The sequence below is a fragment of the Scyliorhinus canicula genome, chromosome 3, assembly GCF_902713615.1.
Source record: "Scyliorhinus canicula chromosome 3, sScyCan1.1, whole genome shotgun sequence".
In the NCBI taxonomy this organism is placed as follows: Eukaryota; Metazoa; Chordata; class Chondrichthyes; order Carcharhiniformes; family Scyliorhinidae; genus Scyliorhinus; species Scyliorhinus canicula.
In genome coordinates, this window is record NC_052148.1 from 237484894 (window position 1) to 237509278 (window position 24385).

Consider the following 24385-nt stretch of genomic DNA (forward strand, 5'->3'; position numbering starts at 1 on the left):
CTTTCAAATCAGTTCTCTGTCTTGGGCTCCGAGTACTTATCGCCTCCTGTAAAATCCCGAATAAAACTAACAGGCGAAGACTCCCAGGACGCAGAGGAGCAGCCACGGCTTCTCTCTGGTATATCCTCCATTGAGGATTTTGCCACCTTGCCCAACATTACTTTCTGATGGTGGCTAGTGATGAACACATGGCAAGGCCTTGCTTTTGGCCCTCTTCTAACCACCCACCCCCAATCCCCATACCTCACTGAGGAGTGGAAGACTGCGCAAACACAGCTCTCTGCCAGCCACCGCCAAAGACCTCGCAACTAGTGTCATATGAGCTGACAGTAGTCTCCATTGCTTAGGGGTTGTTGCTATGCCAACTGAACAACATGCACAAAAGGCAAAATATCATTTACGTTCAATGCGTCTTTGCCTTTCAGGACGCAACAAAGTTTACACTGTTGTTGGAAGAAACAGAAAACTGGTTGTATGAAGATGGAGAGGACCAACCTAAGCAAATATATCTTGATAAGCTGAATGACCTAAAGGTACAGCTACTGACCTGTTAATGTTTGTCAGGTGCTTGCAATGGTACTTGATTGGCTAAACCATAGCTCAAACGTGTCTGAATTTGTGGAATGGTAATTATATAGAGGTCAGCATTCTTGGTGATCCAAAGGTTGCGGCACTCTTAACCGGATTGCTGAACTTTAATATTTATCTACTAGGCACATGCCCACCTCACCAGTGACAATTGATAAGTGGCCTGTACTGGAGCACAGTCAGTTTTCAGCCTTGGAGGACATCTGGAATGTTGCTTTTCTGATGCATGTTCTATTGCACAGAATAGCTTCTGACTGGCAGCTGAAAAATCTGTGGCTGCTCCCATGTACAGTATCACCACTTTCTACTTAAAATAAAGCATTTTGGTTTCAGATTGCATAGATGTATTTAGTGAACCACACAAGTAAATGGTTGTTGATCTTCACACCTGAGGAAGAGGTATGCAATTTGCTGTAATGAAAAGACTGAAGACACAATGGAAGAGACAAGGTGAGATGGTTTGAGGCCATGTAGGGTGTCAAAAGAAAGCAGAAGAATTTGTGAGTTGATTTCATTGATGTGACTGAACCAGTGCAGCTGGATGAGGTCCAGTGTGATCAAGTGTGCCCACATCAGTGAATAAAAGCTGGATTCCTTTTCCTTAGAAACGTAGGCAACCAGTTCAGAACCGATACAAGGAGCATGAGGAGAGACCAAAAGCATTTGATGAGCTGGGTAAAAAGATCCAGCTTTACATGAAGACTGTAGAAGCATTTAAAAATAAGGTATGGACCGTGCTTCCTAAAGTGATATTTTGTCCTAAATATGCTACTCTAACCATTTTTATTTTAAAATGTTGGGAGGTAAAGATTCATGCCAAACGTATAAATATTTAAACGTTCTAATTCTTGGATAGCTTGGTGAATGGGGCAGTGTGGAGAAAGAGGGTGAACTTTCCTTGTTAAGTCTGGCTGACAAAATGGATTTTATGGATCCACTTCCACTGAAAATAATTCTAGGATCGGTAGCATTATGGTTTTATTGGACGAGTAATTCAAAGGTCTGGACTAATGGTTTAGGCACACTAGGCAATTCCCAAATCAGTTGGGGAAATAAATCTGGAATAAAAAGCTAGCATTAGTAATGGTGACGATGTAACTGCCAGATTTTCCTATTCACTAATCTCCTTTAGGAAATGTAATCTACAGTCCTTATCCAGTCTTGCCTATGTATGACTCTCGACTCAGCAAAGTCGTTGTCTCCTAATTACCCTCTGAATTAGCCTAGCAAGCCAATCAATTACACCTTGATCTTGTGGTTTGGTATAAGAATAAAGCTGGATGGGACCACCTGGCATCAGCGAAGGCATCAGATTTGCACATGACAAAGGCACACAAGACCCAGGCAACCCTGCAAAGTCATGAGACTTCCAGTGGTGGAATGTAGGTTGAGGTCGCATGATCGGTGGCTCCCGCTAGAGTTTCTGGTTTTTGGACTTTTATGCCTGGTCTTGGGGTAGTTTTTGGATGAATTGGTGTGGGAATTCATGAGGTTGAGGAATTTCGAGGTCCTGGAAAGAAGTCAGCCAGAGAGTGTTGCTGTGAGTCCTCCAGGAAGAAAGATGGCCGGGGCTGGATCATTGGGTAGGGCAGTTCCCCTCACGATGGATCATTGGGTAGGGCCACTCCCCTCACAATGGAAACGCTGACCGAGGTGATGTCTGTAGAGTTTGAGGCATTTGGAGATCCTTCGGAGGGAAATTATGAATGATAGCGGAGGCAATTGCCCTGGTAAAGGAGGCAGTGATGATGACGTCATTCAAGGTGCAGGAGTAAGGAGTGAAGTTGAAGGGGGTGGAGGACTCACTTCCGCAGCACAGCGACCAGTTCACTTTGGGCGAGGGTGGCATGTGGTGGTTGATCACTTTACTGATTCTGTATAAGAGAAGGGCTCTTGGGACATGCAAGAAGAGAATAGGAACGCATTAAAACCTGGGAACCCATTGTTACAGAAGGAGGATCCTGAGTTCAGAGCTCAGAAGATTGCAGAAGGAGGGCCCTGAGCTCAGAGCAACCATTGTAGAAGGGGAACTCTGAGCTCAGGGAAGAACAACCATTGTGGAAAGAACCCCCCCCACCCCCGCACTCAGGAGCTCAAAGAAGAAGATAACTATCTTGATGATGATTTTTATTGTCACAATGAGGCTTAACACCGCAATGAAGTTACTATGAAGTCACATTCTGGCACCTGTTCGGGAGAAACTGGAGTACCCGGAGGAAACCCACGCAGACACTGGGAGAGCATGCAGACTCTACACACAGTGCCCCAAGCTGGGAATCGAACCTGGGACCCTGGAGCTGTGAAGCAATTGTGCTACCGTGCTGCCCTATGGTGGAAAGTTCGAGGATGTGATGGATAGGAGTGTCTTGCCACAAATAATGCGCCAGTCCTCCATCTCGTTGCTAAAGGACAATGATCCAGTGAAGTGAGAGTCGTACAGGCCCATAACTCTGCTGAATGTGGATGCCAAGATATTGGCAACGGTGCTGGCGTTAAGGTTGGAGGAGGGTCTTCCAAAGGTGATTGGGGAGGACCAGGCGGGGTTCGTAAAGGGAAGACAGCTGTGAGGAGACGGCTGAATGTGGTGCTTTCTCTGGCAGAGGGAAGGGAGACTGAGGTGGTGGTCTCATCCGATGTAGATAAGGCGTTTGATCGGGTGGAGTAGAGTTATTTGATGGCAGTGTTGGAGAAATTGGTTGGGGGGGTAGGGGGGGGGGGTCATTTTGTATGGCAGCATCTTACTTCAGGTATTTGGGGGTGCAGGTAGCCCAAGATTGGGCAGATCTTTGGAAGTTCAATTTCACTAGCTTGGTGGGTGGGGAAGGTGAAAACTGACTTGTTGAGGTGGGACAATCTTCCTCTATCATTGATGGGCCAGGTACAGGCTGTAAAGGTGCATTTTTCACCGTGATTCACGTTTCTGGTTCAGTACCTGCTGGTATTTTTGCTCACGGTCTTTTTTAGGATGGTGGGCAGGCTGATCTTGTTTGTTTGGGCACCACGGTAGCATAGTGGTTAGCACAGTTGCTTCGCGGCTCCAGGGTCGCAGGTTCGATTCCTGGCTTGGGTCACTGTCTGTGCGGAGTCTGCGCATTTTCCCCGTGTCTGCGCAGGTTTCCTCCAGGTTCTTCGGTTTCCTCTCACAGTCCAAAGATGTTCAGGTTAGGTGGATTAGCCATGCTAAATTGCCCTTTGTGTCCAAAAAAAAGCATTAGGTGGGGTTACGGGGATAGGTTGGAAGTGTGGGCTTAAGTGGGGTGTTCTTTCCAAGGGCTGATGCAAACTCGATGTGCCGAATAGCCTCGTTCTGCACTGTAGATTCTATGAAGGAAAATAACTGATTACCACCTATGGCCCTTCCACAGCTGAGAATTTGTATTTTTTTTAAATTTGAAATACCACTTAGAAGAAACAGCGAGGGCACAGATGTACTCTGAGTCTGGACTTTGATGCCCATCACAAAAGTGATCTAGTTGCATCATGACTGACTGAACTGGTCAAGTCCTGATGATAAGGACCTACAATGGGTGATGGGAACAACATGAAGGAAAAACCTACATGGCCTTGTCCCCTCAATTGTACCTGTTGAAAATGCATTTGTCCATGGCACCAAATTGGTAGGAGTTAGCACTGAAGATGCAGTCCGATCTTTACATGGAGGACATCTTCCATTGTGTTTGGCACCAGTACAATAGTAAATGGGATGGACTCCGAGCCAATTTAGATGCTCAAATCTGAGGTACTATGCACCATCAGCAAGCAGACTTGTATTCGATCAAATCTTTAATCCATTTTGCCAGTACCATCATGTCAGGGGTCCAATGAGAAATGTAGATGAACATGCTGGGAGCAGCATGAGGTTTGTCTAAAAATGATACCAAACTAGTGTAGCTGTACCATGTATCTATGCATACTGGACAGCATGCTATATACAGAGGCAAGTGATCCCACAACCATTGTATCAGATCAAAGCTTTGTACTCCTGCAACATCTAATTGTGAATGGTGGAGCACAATTACACACACGGAGAAGAAAAACATACCAACCTCCACCCCATCTATGCCCCTCAAAGTTTTATGCAATTCAATCCGGTTCTGTCCCCGTTCCCCCCTCAGTCCTCTCTGCTCCAAGGAATACGCCCCCAGCCTATTCAATCTCTTCATGATAGCTGAAATGCTCCAGTCTGGGCAGAACCTGGTGAATCTTGTCTGCATCCCCTCTAGTCCAATCACTTCCTCCTTATGGTGTGTCAACTCGAATTGCACACAGTGCTCCAGCTGTGGTCTAACCAGCATTTTGTACAGCTCCATAACCTCCCAGCTCTTGTATGCTATGCCTTGGTTAATAAAGGCAAGTATCCCATATGTCTTAACCACCTTATATGCCTGTCCTGCTATCTTCATGGATCTATGGGCATGCACACCAAGGTCCCTCTGATTGTTGGTACTTCTGAGGGTCCTACCATTCATTGTATATTCCCTTGCCTTCTTAGTCCTCCCAAAAGTTTTCAACTCACTTTTCAGGGTTAAACTCCATTTGCCATTGCTCTGCCTATCTAACTAGCCCATCAATATTGTCCTGTAATCAAAGGATTTCCCCCTTACTGTTTACAGTTATCTGCAAACTTGCTGATCATACCTCCTACATTCACGTCCAGATCATTAATGTACACTGCAAGTGGCAAGGGACCCTGCACCGATTCCTGTGGAACACCACAGGACTCAAACTTCCAGTCAGAAAAACAACCTTCGACCATCACCCTCTGCCTCATGCCAGGAGGCAATTTTGGATCCAAATTTCCCTGGATCCCATGGGCCCTTACCTTTGTGACCAGTCTCCCACATGATACCTTGTCAATCGCCTTACTGAAGTCCATGTAGACTACATCAACTGCACTACCCTAATCTACACACCTAGTCACCACCTCAGAAAAATTCAATCAAACTTGTGAGACAAAACCATTCTGACTGTCCTCGATTAATCCTTGCCTCCCCAAGTGGAGATTAATTTTTTCCTCAGAATGTTCTACAGTAATTTCCCTACCACTGAAGTTAGACTCTGAGGCCTGTAATTTCCTGCTTTTTTTCCCTTACTTGCCACTTTGAATAATTGCACCATATTAGCTGCCCTCGAGCACCTCTTCTGTGGTCTGAGAAGATTTGAAAATTTATTTTCAGAGCCTCTGCAATCTCTTCCCTTGCCCCCCAGAGCAGCCTGGGGTACATCTGGGCTAGTTTAGCTCAGTTGGCAGCACAGCTTGTTTGTGAAAGGGTTCCGTCTTGCTGAGGTTATTCGTGATGGCCCCACCTTCTCACCCCACCTTACCCCTCACCTAAGGTGTGGTGATCCTCAAGTTAAATCATCAGCTCTCCCTTTCAAAGGGAAATACAGCCTATGGTCATCTGGGACTATGACTTTACCTTTTGAGCGGCACAGTAACATAGTGGTTAGCACTGTTGCTTTACAGCTCCACAGGTCGATTCCCGAGTCTGCACGTTCTCCTCATGTCTGCGTGGGTTTCCTCCGGGTGCTCCGTTTTCCTCCCACAGTCCAAAGACATGCAGGTTAGGTGGATTGGCATTGCTAAATTGCCCTTGTATGTCCAAAACGTTTAGGTGGTGTTACTGGGTTATGGAGATAAGGTGGAGGTGTGGGCTTAAGTGTAGGATACTCTTTCCAAGGGCCAGTGCAGACTTAATGGGCCAAATGGCCTCTTTCTGCACTGTAAATTCTATGATCTCATCTGGACCTGGGAACTTATCCATTTTTAAGCCTTCCAAAACCGGTAATACTTCTCCTTCTCCATGAATTTGTTCAAGTACATCATAGTCCTCCTCCCTGTTTTCCTCCTCCATAGTGAACACAGATGCAAAGTACTCATTTAAAACCTCCCCATGTCTTCCGGCTCCACAGATTGCTACATTGGTCCATAATGGGCCCTACTCCTTCCCTGGTCTTCCACTTGCCCTTACTACTTGGAAAACACCTTTGGATTTTCACTTATTTTACTCGCCAATGTTTTTTTTCATGCTCCCTCTTTACTCTTATTTTTTAAGTAACCCCCATGCACTCTATACATAAGAACTAGGAGCAGGAGTAGGCCATCTGGCCCTCAAGCCCGCTCCGCCATTCAATGAGGTCATGGCTGATCTTTTGTGGACTCAGCTCCACTTTCCGGCCCGAACACCATAACCCTTAATCCCTTTATTCTTCAAAAAACTATCTCTCTGCATCTTAAAAACATTTAATGAAGGAGCCTCTACTGCATCACTGGGCAAAGAATTCCATAGATTCACAACCCTTTGGGTAAAGAAGTTCCTCCTAAACTCAGTCCTAAATCTACTTCCCCTTATTTTGAGGCTATGCCCCCAGTTCTGTTTTCACCCGCCAGTGGTAACAACCTGCCCGCATCTACCCTATCTATTCCCTTCATAATTTTATATGTTTCTATAAGATCCCCCCTCATCCTTCTAAATTCCAAATAGTACAGTCCCAGTCTACTCAACCTCTCTTCGTAATCCAACCCCATCAGCTCTGGGATTAACCGAGTGAATCTCCTCTGCACACCCTCCAGCGCCAGTAAGTCCTTTCTCAGGTAAGGAGACCAAAACTGAACACAATACTCCAGGTGTGGCCTCATTAACATCTTATACAATTGCATCATAACCTCCCTAGCCTTAAACTCCATCCCTCTAGCAATGAAGGACAAAATTCCATTCGTCTTCTTAATCACCTGTTGCACCTGTAAACCAAATTTTTGCGACTCATGTACTAGCACACCCAGGTCTCTCTGCACAGCAGCATGTTTTAATATTTTATAATTTAAATAATAATCCTTTTTGCTGTTATTCGTACCAAAATGGATAACCTCACGTTTGTCAACATTGTATTCCATCTGCCAGACCCTAGCCCATTCACTTAACCTATCCAAATCCCTCTGCAGACTTCCGGTATCCTCTGCACCTTTTGCTTTACCACTCATCTTAGTGTCGTCTGCAAACTTGGACACATTGCCCTTGATCCCCCAACTCCAAATCATCTATGTAAATTGTGAACAATTGTGGGCCCAACACGGATCCCTGAGGGACACCACTAGCTACTGATTGCCAACCAGAGAAATACCCATTAATGCCCACTCTTTGCTTTCTATTAATTAACCAATCCTCTATCCATGCCACTACTTTTACCCTTAATGCCATGCATCTTTATCTTATGCAGCAACTTTTTGTGTGGCACCTTGTCAAAGACTTTCTGGAAATCCAGATATACCACATCCATTGGCTCCCCGTTATCTACCGCACTGGTAATGGCCTCAAAAAATTCCACTAAATTAGTTAGGTACGACCTGCCCTTTATGAACCCATGCTGCATCTGCCCAATGGGACAATTTCCATCCAGATGCCTCGCTATTTCTTCCTTGATAGATTCCAGCATCTTCCCTACTACCGAAGTTAAGCTCACTGGCCTATAATTACCCGCTTTCTGCCTACCTCCTTTTTTAAAGTAGTGTCACGTTTGCTAATTTCCAATCCGCCGGGACCACCTCAGGGTCTAGTGAATTTTGGTAAATTATCACTAGTGCATTTGCAATTTTCCTAGCCATCTCTTTTAGCACTCTGGGATGCATTCCATCAGGGCCGGGAGACTTGTCTACCTTTTGCCCTGTTAGCTTGCCCATCGCTACCTCCTTAGTGAATAACAATCCTCTCGAGGTCCTCACCTGTCATAGCTTCATTTCTGTCACTGGCATGTTATTTGTGTCTTCCACTGTGAAGACCGACCCAAAAAACCTGTTCCGTTCCTCAGCCATTTCCTCATCTCCCATTATTAAATCTCCCTACTCATCCTCTAAAGGACCAATATTTACCTTAACCACTTTTTGTTTTTGTTTTATATATTTGTAGAAACCGTTACTATCTGTTTTTATATTCTGAGCAAGTTTACTCTCATAATTGATCTTACTCCTCTTTATAGCTTTTTAGTAGCTTTCTGTTGCCCCTAAAGATTTCCCAGTCCTCTAGTCTCCCACTAATCTTTGCCACTTTGTATGCTTTTTCCTTCAATTTGATACTCTCCCCTATTTCCTTAGATATCCACGGTCGATTTTCCTTCTTTCTACCGTCCTTCCTTTTTGTTGGTATAAACCTTTGCTGAGCACTGTGAAAAATTGCTTGGAAAGTTCTCCACTGTTCCTCAACTGTTTCACCATAAAGTCTTCGCTCCCAGTCTACTTTAGCTAGTTCTTCTCTCATCCCATTGTAATCTCCTTTGTTTGAGCACAAAACACTCGTGTTTGATTTTAACTTCTCACCCTCCATCTGTATTTTAAATTCCACCATATTGTGATCGCTCCTTCCGAGAGGACCCCTAACTATGAGATCATTAATCAATCCTGTCTCATTACACAGGACAAGAACTAGGACCGCTTGTTCCCTCGTAGGTTCCATTGCATACTGTTCTAGGAAACTATCGCAGAGACATTCTATAAACTCCTCCTCAAGGCTGCCTTGACCGACCTGGTTAAACCAATCGACATGTAGATTAAAATCCCCGATGATAACTGCTGTACCATTTCTATATGCGTTAGTTATTTCTTTGTTTATTGCCTGCCCCACCATAACGGTACTATTTGGAGGCCTATAGACTACTCCTATCAGTGACTTTTTCGCCTTACTAATCCTGATTTCCACCCAAATGGATTAACCTTATCCTCCATAGCACCGAAGTCATCCCTTACTATTGCCCGGATGTCATCCTTAAATAACAACGCTACACCACCTCCCTTACCATCCACTCTGTCCTTCCGAATAGTTTGGTACCCTCGGATATTTAACTCCCAGTCGTGGCCATCCTTTAACCATGTTTCAGTAATGGCCACTAAATCATAGTAATTCTTGATGATTTGCGCCATCAACTCATTTACCTTATTCCGAATACTACGAGCATTCAGGTAAACTACACTTGTTAGCTTTAATACCTCTGTTTTGAATCTTAATACCTCTGTTTTGAATCTTAACACCTCGATCAGTAACCTCTCCAAGTTATATTTCCTCTTGACTTTTCTCCTAATTTTCCTTGTCGTAGAACCCTATCTTCATGTAACAACCTGCCGCGTCGCTTACCATTTATGTTTTTACTTCCCGTTTTATTCCTTTTAGTATTACTAGGCCTATTCACTCTGCTCCCCTCAGTCACTGTACCTTGTACTGTCGCCCTTTTTGATTTTTGACTATGGCTTCTCTGCCTTACACTTTCCCCCTTACTGCCTTTTGTTTCTGTCCCTGTTTTACTACGTTCCGATTTCCTGCATTGGTTCCCATCCCCCTGTCACATTAGTTTAAACCCTCCCCTCTCGGGCTTCTGATGTTTTGAGCCTTTTGTTATCTGTCATAACCCTCCCTTTTTGCTTGCCCAATCCTGGTATCCCTTGACATTCCACGTTGTCTAGACTTGTTCCTCTCACCCTTCATTTTTGTGGGAGCATGTCGGCTCTATGCGTGCTCTTTTTCCATTTTGAATGAATCCCACTGCTCTGATGTAAATTTTCCCAGTAGACTTTTGCCAGATCCAGTTTTATCCTATTAAGATTGGCCTTCCCCAATTCAAAACTCTTATTTCCAGCCCACCTTTCTCCCTTTCCACAACTTCTTTAAATCCTACTGAGTAATGGTCACAAAATGCACCCTCACTGAAACTTCCACCACTTGTCTGGCTTCATTCCCTAAAACCGCCTTCTCTTGTTGGACTTTCTACGTAAAGGTACAAAAAGCTCTCCTGGATGCATTTTAAGAATTCTGCCCCTCTCAGCCTTTCACACTTTAACTATCCCAGTTAATATCGGGGAATTTTAAATCCCCTGCTATTACTGCTGTATTTTCTTGCATTTCCCAGAGGTGGGTCTATATATCTGCCCTTCCATCTCTTTTTTAAAAATTCTTAATTAAAAGACTCTTAACTTAATGTACTTTTAAGGGGAGAAAACAACTTACCCACTACTGTACCAAGTGTGTCGGGAGCACTCTGCCCTGCTGGTCCTTCACAGGTCAGCTCCTGTAGCTGTAACTTTTATTATCTATGTTCTTCACATCATTTACATAGATTGATTTTATTTGCTAGCGCCACCCCCACCACCACACACATTCCCATTTAAGCCATTCATCTGTTCCAGAACTGCTCTGCTTAGAGTATAAAAGTATAAATTGCTTTTATACTATTCCCAAATTCCGAGTGATGACTCAGCTGCCCCAAACCTGGTTATTAGTACCTATTCAAAAACAAATGCTTGCAACTGATTGACAGTTAACTGCCACTGGCAGGCAGGTTTTGTTACCAGAATATCTGAAATTCTAAGATTAAGTCAAACTGTTAAACTAGGCTTCATTTTTTTTTTTAACAAATTCCACTTGCCAATACTTGCCAGAACTTCCCACTCTCTCCAAATTAAACATGGGCAAAAAAGCAGTAGTGTTACACAGGTACGGTGAGAATGGCTGTCCTGGACACAAGGCAGCATCTGACCAAATGTGGCATCAAGAATTGAAGTTCATGTAAATCGAGGTAAAGCTCTCCATTGGCCATACCTAGCACAGAGGAAGAAGATGGTTGCAGTTTTTGGAGCGCAGTCACCTCAGACACAGGATATTACTGTAGGTGTTCGTCAAATAAATGTTCTGAGCCCAAGATTAATGATTTATCAGAAGTGAGGATGTTATGTACAATGTACAATTCCATTCGCTATTGCTGTCCATTAACTCACAAGCAGGAACTCTAGGCAACTGTTAAGTGGCAAGTAATATTCACTTGGGACAAGTGCCAAGCAATGACTATCTTCAAAAAGACAGCCTAACCACCTCTCAACATTTCAATGACTTAATGCCCCACAGTCAACATCCTGGGGACCATCATTAATCAAATCTGAACTAGACTTGGCACAAGAGATCATCAGTGAAAGACTGTAGAACATAGAACACTACAGCGCAGTACGGGCCCTTCGGCCCTCGATGTTGCGCCGACCTGTGAAACCATCTGAAGCCTATCTGACCTACACTATTCCATTTTCATCCATATGTCTATCCAGTGACCACTTAAATGCCCTTAAATTTGGGAGTCAACTACTGTTGCAGGCAGGGCGTTCCACACCCCTACTACTCTCTGAGTAAAGAAACTGCCTCTGACATCTGTCCTATATCTATCACCCCTCAATTTAAAGCTATGTCCCCTCGTGTTGGTCATCACCATCCGAGGAAAAAGACTCTCACTGTCCACCCTATCTAACCCTCTGACTATCTTGTATGTCTCTATTAAGTCACCTCTCAGCCTTCTCTCTAATGAAAACAACCTCAAGTCCCTGAGCCTTTCCTCGTAAGACCTTCCCTCCATACCAGGCAACATCCTAGTAAATCTCCTCTGAACCTTTCCAAAGCTTCCACATCCTTCCTATAATGTGGTGACCAGAACTGCACGCAGTACTCCAGGTGCGGCCGCATCAGAGTTATGTACAGCTGCAGCATGACCTTGTGGCTCCGAAACTCAATCCCCCTACTGATAAAGGCTAGCACACCATATGCCTTCTTAACAGCCCTATTAACCTGGGTGGCAACTTTCAGGGATTTATGTACCTGGATGCTGAGATCTCTCTGTTCATCTACACTACCAAGAATCTTGCCATTAGCCCAGTACTCTGCATTCCTGTTACTCCTTCCAATGTGAACCACCTCACACTTTTCCGCATTAAACTCCATCTGCCACCTCTCAGCCCAGCTCTGCAGCTTATCTATGTCCCTCTGTATCCTATAACATCCTTCAGCACTATCCACAACTCCACCGACCTTCGTGTCATCTGCAAATTTACTAACCCATCCTTCTACACCCTCTTCCAGGTCATTTATAAAAATGACAAACAGCAGTGGCCCCAAAACAGATCCTTGCGGTACACCACTAGTAACTGAACTCCAGGATGAATATTTGCCATCAACCACCACCCTCTGTCTTCTTTCAGCTAGCCAATTACTGATCCAAACCGCTAAATCACCTTCAATCCCATACTTCCTTATTTTCTGCAATAGCCTACCGTGGGGAACCTTATCAAACGCCTTACTGAAATCCATATACACCACATCAACCGCTTTACCCTGATCCACCTGTTTGGTCATCTTCTCAAAAAACTCAATAAGGTTTGTGAGGTATGACCTACCCTTCACAAAACCGTGTTGACTATCGCTAATCAACTTGTTCTTTTCAAGATGATTATAAACCCTATCTCTTATAACCTTTTCCAACATTTTACCCACAACCGAAGTAAGGCTCACAGGTCTATAATTACCAGGGTTGTCTCTACTCCCCTTCTTGAACAAGGGGACAACATTTGCTATCCTCCAGTCTTCCGGCACTATTCCTGTCGACAAAGACGACATAAAGATCAAGGACAAAGGCTCTGCAATCTCCTCCCTGGCTTCCCAGAGAATCCTAGGATAAATCCCATCTGGCCCAGGGGACTTATCTATTTTGACATTTTCCAAAATTGCTAACACCTCCTCCTTTTGAACCTCAATTCCATCTAGTCTGGTCGACTGAACCTGAGTGTTCTCCTCGACAACATTGTCTTTCTCCCGTGTAAACACTGACGAAAAATATCCATTTAACGCTTCCCCTATCTCCTCTGATTCCACACACAACTTTCCACTACTATCCTTGATTGGCCCTAATCTTACTCTAGTCATTCTTTTGTTCCTGATATACCTATAGAAAGCCTTAGGGTTTTCCGTGATCCTATCCGCCAACGACTTTTCGTGTCCTCTCCTCGCTCTTCTTAACTCTCCCTTTAGGTCCTTCCTGGCTAACTTGTAACTCTCAAGTGCCCTAACTGAGCCTTCATGTCTCATCCTAACATAAGCCTTCTTCTTCCTCTTGACAAGTGCTTCAACTTCCTTAGTAAACCACAGTTCCCTTGCTCGACAACTTCCTCCCTGCCTGACAGGTACATACTTATCAAGGACACGCAGTAGCTGTTCCTTGAAAAAGCTCCACATTTCGATTGTACCCATCTCCTGCAGTTTCCTTCCCCATCCTATACATCCTAAATCTTGCCGAATAGCATCATAATTGCCTTTCCCACAGCTATAATTCTTGCCTTGCGGTATATACCTATCCCTGCCCATTGCTAAAGTAAACATAACCGAGTTGTGATCACTATCAAAGTGCTCACCTACATCTAAATCTAACACCTGGCTGGGTTCATTACCCAGTACCAAATCCAATGTGGCCTCGCCCCTTGTTGGCCTCTCTACATACTGTGTCAGAAAACCCTCCTGCACACACTGTACAAAAACTGACCCATCTATAGTACTCGAACTATAGTATTTCCAGTCAATATTTGGAAATTTAAAGTCCCCCATAACAACTACCCTGTTACTCTCGCTCCTGTCGAGAATCATCTTTGCAATCCTTTCCTCTACATCTCTGGAACTATTCGGAGGTCTATAGACAACTCCCAACAGGGTGACCTCTCCTCTCCTGTTCCTAACCTCAGCCCATACTCACTACTCTCAACATCCTGTACACTGGGACTACAATTTAGGTTCTCAACCCCCTGCTGAATTAGTTTAAACCCCCCCGAAGAGCACTAGCAAATCTCCCCCCCCCCCCCCCCCCCCCCCCCAGGATATTGGTACCCCTCTGGTTCAGGTGAAGACCATCCTGTTTGTAGAGGTCCCACCTACCCCAGAACGAGCCCCAATTATCCAGGAAACCAAAACCCTCCCTCCTGCACCATCCCTGTAGCCACGTGTTCAACTCCTCTCTCTCCTTATTTCTCACTTCGCTAGCACGTGGCACGGGTAACAACCCAGAGATAACAACTCTGTTTGTTCTAGCTCTCAGCTTCCACCCTAGCTCCCTGAATATTTCTCTCAAATCTCCATCTCTCTTCCTACCTATGTCGTTGGTACCTATGTGGACCACGACTTGGGGCTGCTCCCCCTCCCCTGTGTATTCAACTTCCCTCAAGCCTTCTATCGGGCCCAAGTCAGAAGTGCTTGAATGTACCAACCACATCAACCAAAAAATCTCACCTTGATGGTCAAAGCAGCCTGGATCCCATCCACCCTCAAGGACTCTACCATCCTGGCCCCATGGCTACAGTGTGTACTATATACAACTTGCTTGATAGCAGTTAGGCAAGGGTTCTTTGCCAGATTTTTCCACACACTTGATCTCTGCCACCTACAAGGATGAACAACAGGAGCATGGAATGCCACCTCTTCAAAATTACTCCTCAATCTATTACAAATGTTGTTCATTTTTTCTCTGTCAGAATCTGGGAACTACCTCCCAAACAGCATTGCATACCATCACCATCAGATCACCAGTTCAAGAAGGTGACTCACCAGCATCTTCTCTGGCAGTTGGGATAAACAAATGGTGGCATCAATAGTATTACCCACCTCACATGAATTGATCCCCATAACCCCACCTAACGTGCACATCTCTGCACACTAAGGGACAATTTGTTTTAGCATGGTCAATCCACCTAATCTGAACATCTCCTGAACGGAAACCTGCGCACCCAGACAAAATCAATGCAGATACTGGGAGATCATGCCTCAAAACTGTCACCCAAGGCAGGAATTGAACCTGTGTCCCTCGAAATGTGAAGCAACTTGCACCAGTTGCAAGAAGGCAGCCAGTGCCCGTGGAGCTTAACGACCTTTTGGCAATTCTAGTGCAATGATTGAATTGAAGCCAATGAGCTTCTACTCGAGTGGTCTTAATGGAATCAAAACTGTGCTGTGGCAGGAATAGACATGTTCTGATCCCAAATACATAGCTAAATATTCTACCTTGTTGGATTGTGCAAGAGTCTTTTGTTCTTCCTGGGTGAGTTCTGTAGTCTCTGCCACATTAGCACTGGGTTGGTGGAATCGAGGTTCACTTAAGCATGCAAAGCTGATCAGTAGCTTGGGAGATGGTGGCATACTGATGATGTTGCTGGGCTAGTGTCCCAGAGACCCAGCTAATAATCTGGGAACATGGGTCAAATTCCACCCCTGCAGCTGGTGGAATTTGAATTCAGTTGATAAATCTGGACTATAAAGCTAGTCTCAGATGACCATGAAACTTGAAACTCTCCTCATCGATTGTTGTAAAAACCCAGCATGTCCTTTAGGAAAATAAATCTGCCATCTTTATCTAGCCTGCCTACAGGCCACAACAATGTAGTTGATTTTTCAATGCCATCTGAAATGGAATGACAAACCACTCGGTTCAAGGGCAATTAGCAATGGACAACAAATACTGGCCTTTCCAGTGACATCCACATCACATGAAAGAAAGAGGAAAAAACAATTAACTCTGCAACTCCCTGAACTATTCTCCCTGAACTATTCTAAGCTAGGTCATATGGTGTCAAGGTTCACTCAAGCATGGGAGGGCAAAGATGTAATTGACACCGCCGGTTTTCAGACAGTCTAATTCGAGGAACTCTATCTGTGTAAACCAAAAAGACTGATCAGAAATTAATACAATAAGTAGTGTTCCCAAGCAGTTGTGCATAACTTTCTCGCGATAATAGGCTGTTATGCTTAACATTTGAATTGTCTAATAATTTGAACTCCCATATAATCAAACTAGAAATAAAGATTGAGTTGACTGTAATTTCAACATCTGAAACACTTTTTTGGGCATAATTGCATTTGTTTGTATTTAGGATGAAAACTATGCGCATATTGAGGCAACAGAGATGGCAAAAGTGGAAAACAATGTCAGTGGTGCAATGGATTGGATGAACAGTAGAATGATTGCACAAAATAAGCAGATGCCATTCCAGGACCCTATTGTGAAGGCAGCTGAGATAAGGGATAAGCTAACGGTAAGCAGAAAGAAATAATCTACTTTTGTCTCTAATCAAAATTGTCTTGGAACTACATAGGATCTGAAGTATTAGCAAGTTTGGCTTTCCATTGAATCATGTGTCTTATAATAACTTAAGAGCATAGTTATCCAAAGAAGTTATTGTGTTAATTGTGATAAATGAGGTTGTTCAGCTGCAGACACAAATTACTACATCTGTAAAACCATAAAGGTTCAGAAAGAGGTTATTCAGCCCATTGTGCGTGTGCCAACTGACAAAAGAAATGCCTGCTCATTTTAATACCATTTTCCAGGACCTGGTCTATAGCCTAGCGGGTTACAGCACTTCAGGTGCAGATCCAGGTACCTTTTAAATGAGTTGAGCATTTCAGCCTCAACCACCAAATTTTTTTTTAAAATATTTCTTTATTCTCTTTTTTCACATTTTCTTCCAAATTTACACCCACCAACAATAAACAATAATCATTAACAAATATGTCAATCCCCATATCAATAACAACGATCCCATCCTCCCACCAAACCCCAAACATTAGCCCGCATGCTTACATAAACAAATAACAAAAAGGAACCAGGAGTCACCCGTAATACACACAATCCCCCCTCCGACCCATCCCCCCCCCCAACTAATGTTCGATGTTATCCAGTTCTTGAAAGTGCATAATGAATAACGCCCATGAATTGTAGAACCCCTCTATCCTTCCCCTCAGTTCAAACTTAACCTTCTCAAGACTCAAGAATTCCAACAGCTCCCCTGCCACGCCAGGGCACAGGGTGGAGAGGCTGCTCTCCATCCCAACAGGATCTGCCTCTGGGCGATCAACGAGGCGACGGCTACGATATCTACCTCCGCACTCGTTTCCAACCCTGGCTGGTCTGACACCCCGAATATGGCGTCCCGGGGACCCGGGTCCAGTTTCACGTGCACCACCTTGAACATTATCCTAAAAACCTCCTTCCAGTAACCCTCTAGCTTTGGACAGGACCAAAACATATGAACATGATTCCCCCCCCCCAACGCTCACACACTTACTCCTTCAAAGAATCAGCCCATCCTTGTCCTCGTGAGGTGTGCTCTGTATACCACCTTCAGCTGTATCAGCCCCAACCTCGCGCACGAGGTGGAGGCATTCACTCTCCCGAGCACCTCACACCAGAACCCCCCCTCCATATCCTCTTCCAACTCTTCCTCCCACTTTGCTTTGATCCCTTCCAGTGGTGCTTTCTCCTCTTCCAAAATAGCTCCGTAAACCGCTGACACTACCCCCTTCTCCAGTCCCCCTGTCGTCAGCACCTCCTCCAGCAATGTGGAGGCCGGCTCCTCCGGAAAGTTCCGTATCTCCTGTCTGACAAAATATCAAACCTGCATGTATCTAAACATTTCCCCCTGCTGCAGCCCATACTTCGCTTCCAGCTCCTTCAATCCTGCAAACCGACCCTTAAGAAACAAATCTTTCAGTGTCATAATCCCCTTCTCCTCCCATTTCTGAAAATTTCCATCCCACCTCCCTGGCTCAAATCTATGGTTCCCCCGAATTGGCATTTCCCTTGACCCTGCCCCCAGCCCGAAGTGTTGGTGAAACTGCTTCCAAATTCTCAATGAAGCTATTATTACCCGACTCCCTGAGTACTTCCCCGGGGCTATCTGGAATGGCCCTGTTGCTAGTGCTTTCAATCCCGACACAAACTTTCCTCCATTCTGACCCTCTGGGAATCAACCCCTCTTACTCAGCTCTGTACCTTTTCCACATTCACCGCCCAGTAGTAATGCATCAGGTTCAAAAGACCCAGACCCATGCCTGCCTTCCCCTCTGCAGTAGCACCTTTCTAACTCTGGCCACCTTCCCTCCCCATATGAACGACGTAAACCTTCCCTCAATCTCTCTGAAATAAGGCTTTGGCAGGAAAATCAGCTGGCATTGAAAAATAAACAGAAATCGTTGCAACACGTTCAGTTTAACCACCTGTACCCGACCCGCCAGTGACAGAGGGAGACCATCCCACCTTGCCAGATCAGCTTTCAGTCTCCCCACCAAACTAGAAATGTTGTACCTGCGGAGCTCCCCCCACTCCCAGGCAACCTGCACCCCCAGGTACCTAAAGTGATTCCCTGACATACAGAATGGCAGCCCCCACACCCGGCTGAGACACCACAAAATACTCACTCTTGTCTAGATTCAGCTTGTACCCCGAGAAAGACCCAAACACTCGAAGAAGCTCCAATATTTCCTCTATCGACACACTCGGTTCCGACACGTATAACAGCAAGTCATTGTCATATAAGGACACCCTATGCTCTATCCCCCCGCACTATTCCTTCCCATAACCCCCCGAATGTCTTAATGCGACGGCCAAAGGCTCAGTCGCGAGTGCAAACAGCAGGGGGGACATAGGACATCCCTGCCTAGTCCCACTGTGGAGAGAAAGGTATCTCGAGCTGATATTATTTGTGCGGACTCTCGCCAACAGCCCCTTGTAGAGTAGCTTTACCCAGTTCACAAATCTTGGTCCAATCCCAAACCGCTGCAGAACTGCCATCAAGTACTCTCATTCTACCCGGTCTAATGCCTTCTCAGCGTCCAATGCCACAACCACCTCTGTTTCCTTCTCCTCTGCCGGTGCCATAACGACGCTCAACCTCCAAATTTGACAGTGAATTCCAGAGGCCCACCATCCTTTAGGTGAAAACGTTTTTACGTCTTGTCAGCTCTAATCCTTCTAACAATCTCAAATCTACACCTCCTGGTAATTAACCCGTCAGCGAGGGGAGACAGTCCTTCCTGTCCACTCTCTCTCGGCCCCTCATAATTTTGTACACCACAATTAGTTCACTCCTTAGCCTCCTTTGTTCTAAGGAAAACAACTTGAACCTACCCAATCTCTCCCCATAGCTGTAATTTTCAAGTCATGGATTATGATATAGTTGCCAGGAATGTAAACCTGGCTAAAATGAAGTGAAGATTGGGATCTTTCTGGTTACAAAGTATTTGGAAAAGTTAGATTGGAAGTGAGGCAGTAATGATCTAAAATAGTTCCAGCACTGACTGGAAAAGAATGATATTTAAATTTTCTAATTCATGTTTCTGGGTGTGTACTTTGGCCACCAGTTTTTGGAAGGAAAGGAGGAAACCTATTAAAGATGAAAAAATCAGTACTGCAAAGGGATAAACTCAATTATTGGAAAAATAAGTTGTGGAAAAAATGGGGAGGAATTTCTGAAATGCGCACAAGCCAATTTTCTTGATCAGTATGCTTCCAACCCAATGGGAAAAGAAGTGATTGCAATATCATTTAAGAGTGGTTTGGAAAAAGGATCCGCATTACAAGCCTACATTTATCATAAATCTCTTTCCTGGTTTCATTTCAACTTCCATCTCCCAAAGATAAAGCTCCTGGATGGGCAAAGATGTAATGTAACAAAGTTTCAAATGATGAAGACAGTACAAACAAAATGGTACTATTTTAAAAGGTGCCAAAGTGACCTAGAAGCATACCGATGCAAACCTTTCAAACTGAGATGACTGGTAAAGCATACAGAATTTTTATCTTTATAAATGGGGACATAAGCCTTGGGTGGAATATTGTTGCCAATTTTAAAAATCTTTTTATTGGCTTTTTAAAAATTATACACATTGCTGTTCTTTTTCATTTATTGTACAGTCACAAAGGTTCCTTCTTAGGTTTCTCTATTTGCAGTCTGTTGCTGTCTGTCTGGCTCAGCCTACAATCCCCCCTATCTCTTTCTTCCCCCCCCCCCCCCCCCCCCCCCCCCCCCTTTTCACTGCTGTTCCCTATTTTTTCTTGTTCGGTTTTGCTAGCTTGCCTTGCGCCCCCAGTCCCCTGTCCTCACACGCTTTCCTCTTTCTGTCTTGTCCTGACTATTTCATTTAATCATGTGTTGGTCGCAGACAGGCCTCGGAAAAGTCGGGAGAATGGCTCCCATGTTTTGTGGATGGTGAATTTGATTTTCTCCAACTGGAGAAATTTTGATAGGTCGGACAGCCAGTCTGCAGCTTTAGGTGGTGCTGCTGATCGCTAACCAAGCAGGATTCTGCAGCGGCCGATCAGGGAGGCAAAGGCAAGGGCATCCGCCCTCCTCCCCATGAAGAAATCTGGCTGGTCTGATATCCCGAAGACCACCACTTTCGGCCATGGCTCCACCCTCATCCCTGCCACTTTGGACATTGCCTCGAAGAAGACTGTCCAGAACCCAGCAAGTCTGGTGCAAGACCAGAACATGTGGGTGTGGTTGGCCAGGCTTCCTTGGCACCGTTCGCATCTATCCTCCACCTCCCGGGAAGAACCTGCTCATTCGGGTTCTAGTCAAGTGGGCTCTATGTACCACTTTTAGCTGTGTTAGGTTGAGCCTCACATATGTGGAGATAGAGTTGAGCCTGTTCAGTACTTCGCTCTAGAGTCCCCACCCTATTTCGAATCCCAAGTCGTCTTCCCATTTCCTCCTTGTGTCCAGTTCGTTGTCGGCACTCTCCAGCAGTCATTCGTACATGTCACTACAGTTCCCTCTGCCTGGGATGTCTGCGTCCAGTAGCTCTTCTAATATATTGTTGCCAATTCTGGCCATTACACTTGAGGAAGGATGTTAACATCTTGATGAGGGTGTAGATGAGGTTTTCTAGAATGGAGCAGCGCTTAATGTGGAGACAATAACTTGGTTATTCTCCTTGAAGTAGAGACAGTTAAGGGTTTTTAATAAGTGTGTTCAAAATCATGAAAGATTTTGAAAAAAATAACAGTGAAACCATTTGGAATTGCAGGAAGGTCACTAACTAGAGATACCAATTTTAAGGTAATTGGCACAAACAAGAAATTACAACTTTCAACGGTCATTGAATAAATCCTCCAAAATTAAATTTGCAGGCTATGGTCTGACTAATTTGAATAGCTGGTGCAGACACAGTGGGCTGAATGATCACCTGTGCTGTAATATTCAATGATTTTGATTTAAGCCATATACATTACATAATATTACATAAGATTAATATTAAATGAGCACCAGGAGAATCCATTAATTGCAACTGTCTTGTAACAGGATTTGAGGAATTTTCAAATTCACAATGTACCCATTCATCTAGGAACTGGAGACAACTTGTGACCCGATCATTAACCAAACAAAGCCCCAAGTGGAGCCACTACCTGAAAAAGAAGAGAAAGCCAATGGACCATTTAATCGGAAAGAAACTGATCCAAAGCCTGATTCTAATGCTGCAGCTGGAGACAACACCAAACAGCAAAAGCCAGTGGAAAACCAGGGCACAGGAATGGAAGTGGATTGAATACAGCTTATTTACTTTTATATGTTTAAAAAAGATGTCCTTTGTGCCCATCACATGAGACTACAGTTTCTGTTGTATGTCTAGCTTCGTGGCACATTCGATTATTCTCAAATGTACCTAGTTGTGTCATTAGTATTAAAATTGTTGAAACAAGAATCCTGCAAAATTGATTTAAATGTAGCAGTGCTGTTAGATGCCGATCTATATTCTACATCTTTCTGAGAGTGCGTCTATCCAATTTGCAAACACTTGAACAATCACTAGCTTTTCTGCAACTCTACTTAACGCCTTAAATTATTTCCTCTGAATTGGCATCACATGATAGGTCATAGCACCATATTAAATTCAAAGCAACAGAGCCAAGGAAACTAGTGTTTGAATATAGCTGATTTATTACAAAAACACTATGGAGTGTTTTTGGGGTCTACTTCATTCAGTAACTTCCCTGATCCAATATGCAAATATCTGTGCAACCAAGCATCCTTTTTGTACAGCTGGTGAATTATACCCTCCAGTAAATGTATTATATACAAGTTAATGTCTGAAGAACTACTGGGACATCCATACTCCCCATCCCTCAAAACTATAAAACATTATGCGCTGTAATAAAGAAAAATACATGTAACTGAATCATTTCCTGGTCTATATAGCAATACCGTTGCATAAAATGGCCAGAAAATCTCAATGTAGGTTAACAGGAGCATTTTAGATGGTGATTTGTGTGAAGTCTATCATAAACAGATAGTTGGAGAATGATTAACTTGTTTGTTCAAACAATGCTGTTGTAAAATGTCTTAACTTTGCAGAGACAACACAAAACAATCTGCTTGTGTTCAGGACATTGGTTGCTTATAAATTATCTTTTGTTCTTTGAATTTACAGATGGGTATTATTTTCGTAACAGAAAATATTGAACTGATCTGTTATTAAGCTTGATACTTTTGCTAAATTGGTTTGCTTTGAAGATTGTGATACTTTAGCACTTCTCGAATGCACTTGATCTGAATAAATCCAAAGTGAGGGCATTCTGTGATAACTATCACTATTGGTTTTGCTAATTCTGTGTAGTGGGCAGTGACCAAGACAAGTACCACAGCACTCCTAAATTAATTCCTCCGATTCCAAATTTCAGCTCTGCATGTATGAAAATGAAATGCCTATGGATTATCAAGAAAGGTGTACTGAATTTTGTTCTTTTTTTTTTGTGATGTGATTAGAGGTGGATGTGGCATCTTAATGTTGTCCAAGAATAAATGCAGCTGGCCTTGAGTTAACTTAAGTGAACCCCTAGAAAACTGAGGCAATCTTTTCGTTTAAAGTGCTTGTTTGTAGTTCCATTGAACTCATGCAGGTTTTGTGTTGGGCTTGTGTAAATTTCAACCCCAAGCAATAAACAGCCGGTTCCTGAAATGGTCACTGGTACTGTAAAATTGTAATACTGATATAATAATTATGACTGAATATTTCACGTTTTGGGCAAACAAATGCTAAACAAGAATTGAGAATTGGTGGTTTCTGGTGGTTGCTATGAAGGAGTAAGTCGCACATTTGGTGGCTCTCGCTCTGGTAAGACTTTTGGATCTTTTCCCCCGATTTTCTACCAGACTTGAATTTTAAAACTGATGACAGAGGCAATTGTGTACTCAATTCCCACATTGGTGCATGGGGAGAAGGACTAGAAGTGCTCGTAAAGACAGAAACAGAAAGACAGAAGGCTTGGGCTGAAGATGCAGCAGGAGACAGCATGGCGGAGGCCCGGACCTCTGGTTTGTCAACCCAGTGGTCAACAGCGCAGTTCAGGAAGGCTTTGCTAAGCAGAAATGGGACTGCTTGGACCCGATAAGAGTCAATTGAGCGGCTGGAGCTTAGATTGGATGCCCAAGATCGGCGATGGAGAAGGCAGAGAAGGTGCTGGCTGAGCAGGAGGAACATCAAACTGCGGTGGAGGTAGAGATGCTGAGAGATGAGCAGAAGAAGCTCCTGGAGAAGGTTGAGGACCTAGAGAATAGGTCCCGCCGGCAGAACTTGAGAATCATTGGGCTCCCAGAGGGGTCCGAAGGAGTGGATGCTGGGGCATACATCGCAGACATGTTTGTGAAGCTGCTGGGGGATGGGGCATTTTCCTGGCCCTTGGAGGTGGACAGGATGAAGAGCACTCGCGAGGAAGCCGCGAATGGGAGATCCCCGAGGGCAATGGTGGTGAGATTCCACAGGTGCTTGGATAAGGAATGTATTCTACAGTGGGCCAAGCAAACACGGAGCTGTAAGTGAGACAACAGTATTTTGGGGGTTTATCAAGAACTGAGTGTGGAGGAGGCCAGGAGAAGAAGCAGGCTTAAACCAGATTAGGTCGATACTTTTTAAGAAAAAGGTGAAGTTCGGACTGTTGTATCCAGCCCGTCTCTGGGCCACGCACAAAGAACAGCACTTTTATTTTGAGTCGCCTGAGGACGCACTGGACTTCACGAAGAGGAAAGGACTGGTGGTGGACTGCAAACTTTTGAACTATGCTGCATTAATGTTCTTTTTTTTGTTTGTTTTTCTGTTCTTTAAAGTTTTTTGTTTTGTGGAAGCTGTTTATAATGCCTTTTGCATTGATTTGGGGCCAGCAGTAGTGCTGAGTTAAGGTTTCCATTTGC

The 24385-nt window shown here is 44.2% G+C and overlaps 1 protein-coding gene across 3 annotated transcripts in view; it reads left to right on the forward strand.

Moving 5' to 3' along the window:
- hspa4l (heat shock protein 4 like) overlaps positions 1 to 23156 on the forward strand; it is a 106049-nt gene extending 82893 nt beyond the window's left edge. For all 3 annotated transcript variants that reach the window (XM_038792408.1, XM_038792409.1, XM_038792410.1), the window contains 4 exons: positions 426 to 533; positions 1194 to 1313; positions 16292 to 16453; positions 21546 to 23156. In XM_038792408.1, the coding sequence (XP_038648336.1) occupies positions 426 to 533; positions 1194 to 1313; positions 16292 to 16453; positions 21546 to 21746 (591 nt within the window). In that variant the 3' untranslated portion in view covers positions 21747 to 23156. The remainder of the gene's footprint in view (positions 1 to 425; positions 534 to 1193; positions 1314 to 16291; positions 16454 to 21545) is intronic.
- Positions 23157 to 24385: the final 1229 nt, after the last annotated feature.